Below are 11,176 nucleotides of genomic sequence, written 5' to 3' on the forward strand. Positions count from 1 at the left end.
ACGAGATACAGCGCAGAAATACGGTTCAGACGGTTCCTGAATCTGTAGACTCCACCCTTTCTATTGCAGTCCATTGTGAGTGACGGGTCGACATACTCGTCTCTGCCTCTTGCCGTGTCTACCTGGTGGTCGATTCGTATGCCTGTCTATGTCTTCGTGTGGCGCTGACCAAAGGACACTCAGAAACCCATCCTCTGTTTATATAACATGTTGTTCATGCACTCCACTACTGACCTGTTTCAAGCACCAAAACTATTCGTCCACGAGGGCGAATTCACAGGAAATATGAATATGAATTCTTAAATCTGACGTCAAATTTTCAGGTTCACGGTCAGATTATCTCGCCACACAGGGTTCTAGGTCAATAGGGTCTGATTACAGAGAGAGCCGAGATCGTGTTGAACAGTTTTTATTATTATCTGATATGCAAGGCAGGTTTGATGGTTTCAAACCTTATATATAATGTGTGTATAGTGTGTATAATGTGTATACTGTGTGTATGATGTGAGTATATATATATATATATATATATATATATATATACATATATATGTATAGTATAAGTTCATGTATAAATATTCAGCATTTCTATTTTGTAAATATGTTATTTTTAGTACCACTGTGAGGGACGATGCACCTACGTTTTTCACTCACCTTTACACCTGTGTAATGTGACCTGACAATAAAAGTGATTTGATTTGATTTTGATGTGCAAAAATCGAGAAAATACCCTTATAGACTCCAGAGGGTTCATATATTTCGTAACGGGCCCCTGGCAGTCACAGACCCTCATCCTAACTCATCATCCTCCTCCCTTTACGAGCCCCTGCACCATTCCTGGATTCTGATGCTGGGGTGCCCCAGGGTTCTATCCTTGGGCCAGGCACGTTTGGCACTGTACATGACACTGAGGGGAGGGGTCTGGTTGTTTGAGTCAAAGTACGGATCGGAAAGGCATGCATCAGTAAGCAGAGGTATGTAAATAATAAAGTCCCATATATGTTTTTTATTTATTTATATTTATGAGTCAATTCAATGTTGTGAACTTCATTATAACCCCAGTGTGATTTAGTCATCAGAGTAAATGATTCCATTGACATGATCGGTCTGTTATACCCTGGTTTTGAAGGTTTGAGGTTTGAGAGACTGTAAGGTGCCGCCATGACTAAGAAAATTCTTCCAGTCTTGTTTCCGATAAAGTACAAATCAATTAAGAGCGCTGGAACACCGCAGAGCTCGTCAGTTCTCCTGACAGCGGTTCTACAGGTTTCTTAAAGCTATTAACAGCATTCATTCAGTTGGTTTCGAGCCTGAGGTAAAATAACAGCAAGCAGGTCATGGATAATCAAGCTTAACCCCAAACAAAACCCCATGCGCACACTGTATATCCCATTCAGCCTACCGCAGTTTAGCCCCGCCCACTCATGCTGAAGTGATAAGGAGTGTTTCAGCCCGGACTGTTTTTTCAATGAGGCACAAAATGTCAAATCAATTCTTAAGTCTTAAAAATGCAAAGTAACAAACAGTGTGTTTAATTCTAACAGATATATGAAAAACATATATTATGAAAAATATATATTTGGACTATTATATAATTTTTGGTTCATGGGTGCACACAAACATCAGAAATTGAGTTCAGGAAGAAAAATGAAATATAATACAAATGTAAGATATGGGTCCTTTAAACATTTCAAAGGAGATTAAATACATATTAGTAGATGTTCAAAAGTTTAGAATGTGTTTTCATAGTAATAAGTTTTGCTGTATTATAAACAACAGTAGTTTATTACTGTATATTAATATTTACTACAATATCTCTGTAATGCAAAAACCTCAAAGTTCCAAAATTTTACTTACTTTTTGACCTTCAATTGAAGTCAATGGAAAATAGTTTAGTTTATTTGAGTTTTAGACATTATGGAGCATTTCAATTGGTCCATTAATCAGGAAAATTGCGCACAATATAAAGAACAACTGTCAGATTCACATTATGTCAAAAAGTGAAAAACAGCAAAAAATGGAGATACAAGATTTTTGCAGGACAGTGATGATATATCTACTTTAATCTAGACAATAAAGGATGCCATATTCACTATCAGCAAGGATAAATAATAATTCACATAAATAATAGGCCTCAAGATGTGGTTGTCCCATTCAGAGGGTTACATTTATTATAACATCAGGCATCATTAACAACTAAACTAATTATTGAAAAGATTGACTCCAAACTTTTGAACAGTACTGTAGAGTAACTTGTGTGTGTGTGTGTGTGTGGGGGGGGGGTATATACAGTATGTGTGTATTTCTCAGGAAAGAGCAGTAACCCCTGAACCCTGCTAAAAGCCCACTAATAGAAGCTCCTGCTTGTAGAGGCTCACATGCGCCTGTAAACGTAGATGATGTTCTGGCAGCTGGGGCAGCTGTGCTCCACGTCTTTACAGGAATTCACACAGAATGGAATCAGACAGAAGGGCCAAATGCTGCAGAGAGACAACAGAGGAGGAGCACAGTGAGCTGGAATTCATATTAGAAATATGTCGATACTACAACACGTAGAGCTGATCAATGAATATGAATGTATCTCCAGTTTTGCCTGTTTTTAGTAATCTGCATGGTTTGAAGTCTGTAGCTGCTTCTGTACACTGTGTCAATAATTCTGGATGAATGGACCAATAGAAATACTCTAAATTACTCTATATACACTCTTTATTTTACATTGACTTCCATTCAGAGGTAAGGACATCTCACTATTCTGGAGATACATGCTTTTCACTGGACAGTGATGATATATTACTTGGTACTTATTGCACCTGAAAAATGAGGCACCCTTTTCCATTCAACATCCCCATCCCAGACCCTTTCATCCCCAACCCAGGCTTTCTGCTCCAGAAAATAATCAAAATTGAGAAAAAAAAAATTTGTATTTATAATAACTTCTAAGACTTTTTAAGTAAAAAAATTATATAAATATTATCATAAATACAAATGTTTATTTATCTATTTATAGATTTCTTTATATTATTTACATTCATATCTGTCCAACGTCTGCAGATTTTTGAACAATCTATTACTCCAACCTTATTCGCTACCATCATTACCGTGGAAGCCTGTGTCTGCAGTTTCTGTAAGAAGTAATTTTTTTTAAGGTAACAGGAGTTTATGTCGTAACCATGGAAACGAAAAGTGAAAGGGGAACACGTCAGTCTGGAAAAGTGAGTAACGTAATCACGTATTCCTCCTAATCATGGAGTAGCTTTATTCAGGGTCATATGACAGCCTAAAGGCTCCTACTGTTATAGCAATATTTCAGAGGGACAAAATTAACATTATTTATATAGAGCTCAACCGTGCATTTCATACTAGGACCTTTTAAATATCAAAAAATGAAAAGAAAGATCACAAGCGACAGTAATGGCTGCAGTGGTGGCTCAGCGGTTAGAGCGCCGGGATATCGATAACAGGGTTGTGGGTTCGATTCCCGGGCTCGGCAAGCTGCCACTGTTGGGCCCTTGAGCAAGGCCCTTTACCCTCTCTGCTCCCCGGGCGCTGGAGTTGGCTGCCCACCGCTCTGGGTGTGTGTGTGTACTCACTGCCCCTAACACATGTGTGTGTGTGAGTGTGTGTTCACTACCAGATGGGTTAAATGCGGAGGACACATTTCGCTGTACAGTGTACACTGTACAGTGACAAATACGTGCACCTTTACCTTTAATGGCAGGTTTTCAGTTTCACCATCAGAATATTAACTTTAAAAAATTTATGTGAACCCCTTAAAATGTCCCGCTGGTGGGCCGAAAGTGTTATTACACACTCCTATTACCGATGAACAGCTCCACCCGTCACTGAGTAATACACTGTAGTGTGCAATAAGCCTTTCTGCAAAGGGGTTAACCACAAAAGGTCGACAGTTTTTTCAGTCAGTTTGGGCATGAGACATCAGTCGAGAGCTCTGGAGAATACAGAACTACAGTGAAGGAAGAAAGAGTAAGTTCATCCTCGGGACCCACCTGGATTTCTGCACTCTTTTCAGATTCGTTATTATTTATTTAAATCATTCTATATAATTTCAGCCTTGGCCATCATTAGGTTTTTAAACTCTACAGCATGTAAGCACTGTCTGTATACCTGCTGCCATTATTTATTTACATGCCTCAGGATGGGGTTGGCAGTGCTGAATGTTGTTGAAATTATGAAAACTAAATGATAGATCTTTTAAATATTTTTTTATTATTATTTGTATGAATGTAATTAGAATTTGTAAGTTAAATTAAGCTTGAAGAATCACCCATGTCTGAATGAAGCTGTATGTATGATGTGTCTCACCCAAAGATACAGAGGCCTCCAAAAATGCTCCAGACGAGCACTCCATTTTGGTGTCGGATCACTGTGACGATTTCCTGCTGGCAAACATTGCACCTTAGACGTCCAGGTACTTCCCTCAGACGTGGCTGGACCACTGCAATCACACAAACACACACACACACACATTTTCACATTTGTTTACTTCAAGAAAAGAAGTTTACAGACAGTGATTTACATGTATATGCAAGTCAAATATCAGTGTTATTTGTGTCTCAGCTGTCTCGGTACAAAACGTGAAGGACAGGAGACTTCCAGGACCACACCTGAGAAACTCCAGTCGATCTCCAGTCCAGGAGCATCCTGTGTAAAACTTTCTGGATTGCAAAGTGAGTAACGTAATAATGTATTCCTCCTGATCATGGAGTAGCTTTGTTCAGGGTCATATGACCGCTTACAGGCTCCTACTGTTATAGCAATATTTCAGAGGGACAAAATTAATTGGATTGCATTTACACAGAAACTAGGAAACGTTACCTCACGAATACCTCAATTTCAGGGTCACCCCCCAATACTCAACACCCCCCAGTACTCAACTGATCAGCCATAACATTAGCACCACTCACAGGTGAATTGAGAACTTTGCTTCATCTTTGCTACAGTGGCTTTATCTGTCAGGGGTTGGATATAAGGGGCAGCATTAGAAATGGAGGTGGTGAAGCAGGGAAAATGGACAAGTGTAACAATCTGAGACACTTTGAGAGGAACCAAACTGTGATGTTCTAGATGACTGGGTCAGAACATCTCCAGAGCATCCGAAAAATGCTACCAAAAGTGCTCCAGGGCAATGCGGCCGGCGACTATTGCTCAGTGATGCTCATAGAGGCCCTACCTCACTATATCCAGGACTTGGTGGACTTATAGGACCTGCTGCTAACACCTTGGGTGCAGGATACCACACGACACCTTCAGAGGTCTTGTAAAATCAATGTCTCAATTGGTCAGATCTGTTGTGGCGGACCTACTGAACACTGAACACATTTGTTAGAAGGGGTGTCCACAAACATTTGGGCCAATTCACAAAGTTTAGAGGCTGAGCATCAAAATCTAGGTCAAGAGGGTCAATTGTAGACATTTCCTTTTGGGCCAAACTGTCAATACTCACCCACAGGACTTACAACCGTAACCGCTGGCTGAATCGCAGGCTGGACTACTGTTACAGCTGGCTGAACAGAATGGAATACTGTAGTTGGGGGAGCCTGCTGGAATATGGTTACGGGCGGCTGAATCACGGGCTCGACCATCATAGTCGTAGGTGCGCTCTGGATCACGGTCATTTCAGGCTGAACCACTGCCGCATCGAAAACTGAAATAACACAGAGAACGAGATGAAGTGCAACAAGCAGCAAAGATCAGCAAAAAGGTTCATCACAGATTTGAAGCTCTGAAAGATTACATTCAAAATAGCAGGAATTACTGCATAATATGAGATTAGGGGCACCTGTCTGTGGAGGATAAGCAGCCATCTGAAAGGCAGGGCCTGGGTATGGCGGAGGAAGCTCCTTTACCTCCATCATCATCGGTTCAAAACTGCAGAACAAAATGCGAGAAAAAAGCACAATGAGAGAAACACTGTTTACTGTTTATTCCATTTCTGTCTTTAAAATTAATAATTTGGCTAAAAAATTGATTGGCACCATGGAGCTATTGTTGAAACGTAGCTACATCTACTGTTATATTTACTGTTTCTCATCAGAAAACACATCTCTGAGTGTATAATCGAACGAGTTTGACATCTAACAGATCTGGAAAACCCACAATACATAGGTTTTATAGTGTTTGTGTCCTGAACTGCTACTGCGGAAAAAGTTAACGTTAACAGTTAACATCAGCTAGACAGCTAATAAACATCTAGATAACATCAATTAGAGTAATAAACATCTAGATAACATCAGCTAGAGTAATAAACATCTAGATAACATCAATTAGAGTAATAAACATCTAGATAACATCAGCTAGAGTAATAAACATCTAGATAACATCAGTTAGAGTAATAAACATCTGGATAACATCAGCTAGAGTAAAAAAACATCTGGATAACATCAGCTAGAGTAATAAACATCTAGATAACATCAGTTAGAGTAATAAAACATCTAGATAACATCAGCTAGAGTAATAAAACATCTAGATAACATCAGAGTAAAAAACATTTAGATAACATCAGTGAGAGTAAAAAACATTTAGATAACATCAGTGAGAGTAATAAACATCTAGCTAACATCAGTTAGTATCTAAAATCTAGCTAACATCAGCCAGAGTAATAAACATCTATATCACATCAGCATAAACATCTAGCTAGCATCAGTTAGTAGTTAACATCTAGATAACATCAGTAGTTAACATCTAGATAACATCAGATAGAGTAATAAACATCTAGATATGATCAGCTAGAGCAATAGACATCTAGATAACTCTTGCTCTAGGTCAGTTAGAGTAAACATCTAGATAACATCAGTAAAAGTAGTTAACATCTAGGTAACGTCAGCAAGAGTAATAAACATCTAGCTAACATCAGCTAGAGTAATAAACATCTCAGAAATGGGTGCACCTTAAAGTAGCTAAATGCCTACAAGGGGTGTCCAAAAATATTTGGACATATAAAATAAGTTTTGTGCTGAACTGAGCTTTAAGTCTCAACACTTTCTCTCAGTTTATACACTCTCACAGTCATGAGACTGCAGTGTGTAAACAGCTGTGTCTGTACCGTCCTGACCAGCGAGTCTGGTGGCATTTAGTTCATGGTGTTAAATGGCAGAATGCCTGAACACACACACACACACACACACACACACAGGTATGTTTGTTTATATATGTACAGGTCCGTGGAAGAATGAACTGAATGTCAAGATATTTTAACCCCTTCAGGTCTCTGTAGTCTAGACCTGGCTGGCCTGTAGTTTACTGTAAACGTTAAAACCTTAGAAATTCATTTCTAAACTTCATATTTAACACACAGGAGTTCAGCATCTCAATAACCAATCAACAACAGCTCACCAGTAATAAACATTTTACATAAACAAGTTTTAACTGAATGCTAACATCCATCTCTGGTTTTAATACCAGTCTCTCTCCAATCCTGAAGACCTTTTAACCCTTTCTCAAGTATGATCCCACTCCCGGGATCTGAGCACTCAGCTTTGAACATGACGGAACCATTAGCTTTAATCCTACTGATTCATCGAATCCCTCCACTGATTAGTCTTCCCACAACATACAGCGCATCCTTCAAGGAATGTCATATTCCACCTTAAATGGTGCAGAAGTTACAGGATTTTACAGAACTGCAACAATGCTCATGCTAAAAAAGCTCACTCTGGACAAACCATTAAAGGTATCTAGAACAGTGAGTGGGTCAAAGGATTTAAAAGGTTCTTTAAACTGGTAAAAACAGTTAATTGAAAGCAGTGAGTGAAGAACCTTTAAATCGGTACAGAACCTTTACATCCACCTCTTTAAACGTTTAAAAGTCAATATAAAGCCTCTTTACCAAAGGTTCTTTGAATTGGTCAGTGAAGTGATAAAAACAATTAACAAGGAACCTTTATATTGGCAATTTGTTTATTTAAAGAACATTTACATTGGAAAAGAACCTTTATTTAGAATTTTAAAGGTTTAGAGAAGTCAATGCAAGGTTTAAGGAAGTGGGTTCTTTGCTCACTTTTGTCAATTCGCTCAACAATTTAAAGAACCTTTATATTGACTTTTAAAGGCTGAGAGCAGTAGCTGTAAGTAGCTGTAAGTAGCTGTAAGGGTTCTTTGCTGATTTAAAGGTTCTTTATTATTTGTATTTTACTTTACTGAGTAATTTAATGAAGCTTTTAATTGGAAAATAACCTTTATTTTGACTTTTAAAGGTTTAGAGAAGCCAATGTAAGTGTTAAGGAGGTGGGTGTAAAGGTTCTTTCCCAATTAAAGCTTCTTTGCTCACATTTTTCAATTCGCTCAACAATTTAAAAAAACCTTTATATTGTCATTTTACTTTACTGACCAATTTAAAGAACCTTTCAATTGGTAAAGAACCTTTATATTGACTTTTAAAGGTTTTTGGGAACAGATGCCAAAGTTACTTAGCGATTAAAAGGTTTCTCACTCATTTAAATCACAAGGTTAACGGTTCTTCAAATTGATAAAGGTTCTCCACACATGTTCTCTTTTGCAAAAATGGTCCTTTATGAACCCAAAAATGGTTCTTCTATGCCAGAACCCAAATAACCCTTTCTAGCACCTTTATTATTTACATCTGAGCACGTCTGTGTAGAATTCGGCTCTGCTTTATCTGTTCTCCGTTACTGAATATCGATCAGATCTTCATGGATGGGTTCCTCTCAAGGTTCTTTCTTCCTGCTCTGAGGGAGGTTTGCCTAGACTGAGCCTGTAAAGCTGCTTTGTGACACCATCTGTTGTTTAAAGCCCTAAATAAACAAACTTGAACTTGAACTTCATTTAACTTAACTTCCAATGCTGTTCCTTAAAAATCCCCCCCACCCCCCAGCCCACGCACTCCTCAATATTCCCTGACTTTTAATAAACTGGCTTTATTTATTTAAAACACACACACATATAAACGTGAACAAACACACACCGAAACACACACACATGCACATGTGGGGAACCTACCTGCGTCCGCTGATATCTGAGAAGATCTGAGATATTGTCGTGCTCACTTAAGATACCACACAGGAAGCCACCTTGAAGGACAGGTATTATCTTACAGAGAGAGAGAGAGAGAGAGCGAGAGAGAGAGAGAGAGAGAGAGAGAGAGAGAGAGAGAGAGAGAGAGCACGAGTGAAGGAGGGAGGGACAACAGTTCACAGGCATGAAGTATAGGGGTTTGACTTTCAGCTGATACATGGGCTTTCAGTACAGACAGGCGAATGACATCAATAAAAGCCCTACAGGTTCATCCTTCATGATTCCTTTGTTAATTGAACTGCAGTTGTCCCTCTAGTGAAGCAAATCGGGCCCCTCGGGGCCCCCAGTGTAAATGTATAATATTGCCTTCTAACGATTCGAGCCACCTCGTCCCTAATGTCTGCCGCCCATCACCTCTCCACTCTACCAAGGAATTTAGTGGCTGGGTGCCGGGGCAGACGGCAGGTCCCAACAGAATAAGCAATAGTAATAATAAATAGTAAAAATAATAATGGTAATAAGCTAATTAAAAGTACTAAATAGTAATTAGTAATAAATAGTAATAATAATAATAATAATAATAATAGTAATAATAGTAATAAGCTAATACAAAGTAATATATAGTAATTAGTAATAAATAGTAAGAATAGTAAGAATAGTAATAAGCTAATAAAAAGTAATAAATAGTAATAACAGTAATAAATAGTAAAAAATAGTAATAATAGTAATAATCTAATAAAAAAACTTTCAAGGCTGCGTACGTTGCCATGGTAACGTAACTGTTAGTCATGCATGTTAATTAAAATATTAAGGCCACGCACGGTTGATTGATTAATTATAGCCACACCCAGTACTAAGAAAAATCATATATAACAGGTTTCCCTTGTTTCCTCGTACACTGTCTGACAAACAGCTCTCCATTCTTGCATTTATGTTTTTCACTTTTCTCCATAATCGGAATCTGGCAGTGGCTCTTTATATTATATCAGAATTTGATGACAAACGGACCAAGAGAAATGCTCCAAAACGGCTTGGAAATAAAATAGTTTCCCATTGACTTCCATTGAAAGATGAGAAGTATTTTCCTTCTCCTGTAAAGTTGCAGTATTTTAGAGATACCACTCCAAGGCTTAGCACCTCGCATGCAGTACAGCAGCGCTCAAACGCGTGACATCACTGCTGATGTCATCATCCTCCCACAGCCTTTATTTCGGGTGTTTTGCTGAGTCATGCTGGCAGGAGTGTTGTCGGTTGTGTGGAGCTCTGTGGGCTCTACCCCAGCAAGAATGGCTCCTTGAGTAAAGTTATGGAAGAACCACTTTTGGTAAGAGATGTTTGTGTGGAAAACCTTTAAAAGGTTGCTGGACTTTGATGTAAAAATTTAAAAGAGTTTAAGGGTTAAAATGGTTCTTTAAGGAACCAGAAAAGACGAGAGGGTCTCAGCTCAGTCCCTGTGTGTTGAGAAGTCTAATGGCTTGGGGGTAGAAGCTGTTGCAGAGTCTGGCAGTGATGGCTCGGATGCTCTGGTACGGATGCTTCTGCCAGACATTTTTGGGTTTTGTCTGTGAATTCTCAGGTGCAAAATTTCATGCTTTTTAGTGAAGTTCGTGAATTTCTTGTACACGACTTCCCCATAAATCTATTTCACCAACTTTGGTGACCTGTGACACGTTCTGTATCGTCTCTGATCTGTCTGGTGCACAGTCGGTCAGTCAGTCGGGAGGTGGGATTAGATGGTGATTATCTTTTCTTCTGGGGTTTTGGTAGCCTTGTTAGCATGTTAGCTAGCTTGTGACACTTCTGAACCAAAAAGAAAGACAGTTTACATCGCTGATTTCCCGCCCTGCTTACAGCCATGCCCATTTTCTAAGACATTGTCCAAAACTGTGCCCTATTTACTATCCCCTATGTGTGAAAATCCCGATCACTATATAGGGCACTACTATTATATGCAAAGTAGTGACCGAATTCGGACACCTCGTTATGTGTGTGACCTCATCACTGTGCGACAGCAGAGTGGGTCTGAACAACTGAGAAGCTGCAGACCAGGCAATGGATTATGGGTATTCCATGTCTGTTTAGTGCACATTGTCTGTACACTACTTTTTGTGGTGCATTATGGGATTGTTACAGTGCACCGCTACAAATGATCAGAGCTCAAAGTAGTGCACTATGTAGTGAATAG

General features: G+C 39.0%; 1 protein-coding gene across 1 annotated transcript; it reads right to left on the minus strand.

Moving 5' to 3' along the window:
- Positions 1-2,374: 2,374 nt before the first annotated feature.
- Positions 2,375-5,873, minus strand: LOC140536059 (lipopolysaccharide-induced tumor necrosis factor-alpha factor homolog). The gene is made up of 5 exons (XM_072657690.1): positions 5,801-5,873; positions 5,592-5,650; positions 5,465-5,558; positions 4,324-4,456; positions 2,375-2,480 (listed from the first exon to the last, which is right to left on the minus strand). The coding sequence occupies exons 1-5, from the start codon at positions 5,871-5,873 to the stop codon at positions 2,375-2,377; spliced, it is 465 nt and encodes a 154-aa protein (XP_072513791.1).
- Positions 5,874-11,176: the final 5,303 nt, after the last annotated feature.

This window comes from Salminus brasiliensis, chromosome 15, assembly GCF_030463535.1.
Source record: "Salminus brasiliensis chromosome 15, fSalBra1.hap2, whole genome shotgun sequence".
Lineage (NCBI taxonomy): Eukaryota > Metazoa > Chordata > Actinopteri > Characiformes > Bryconidae > Salminus > Salminus brasiliensis.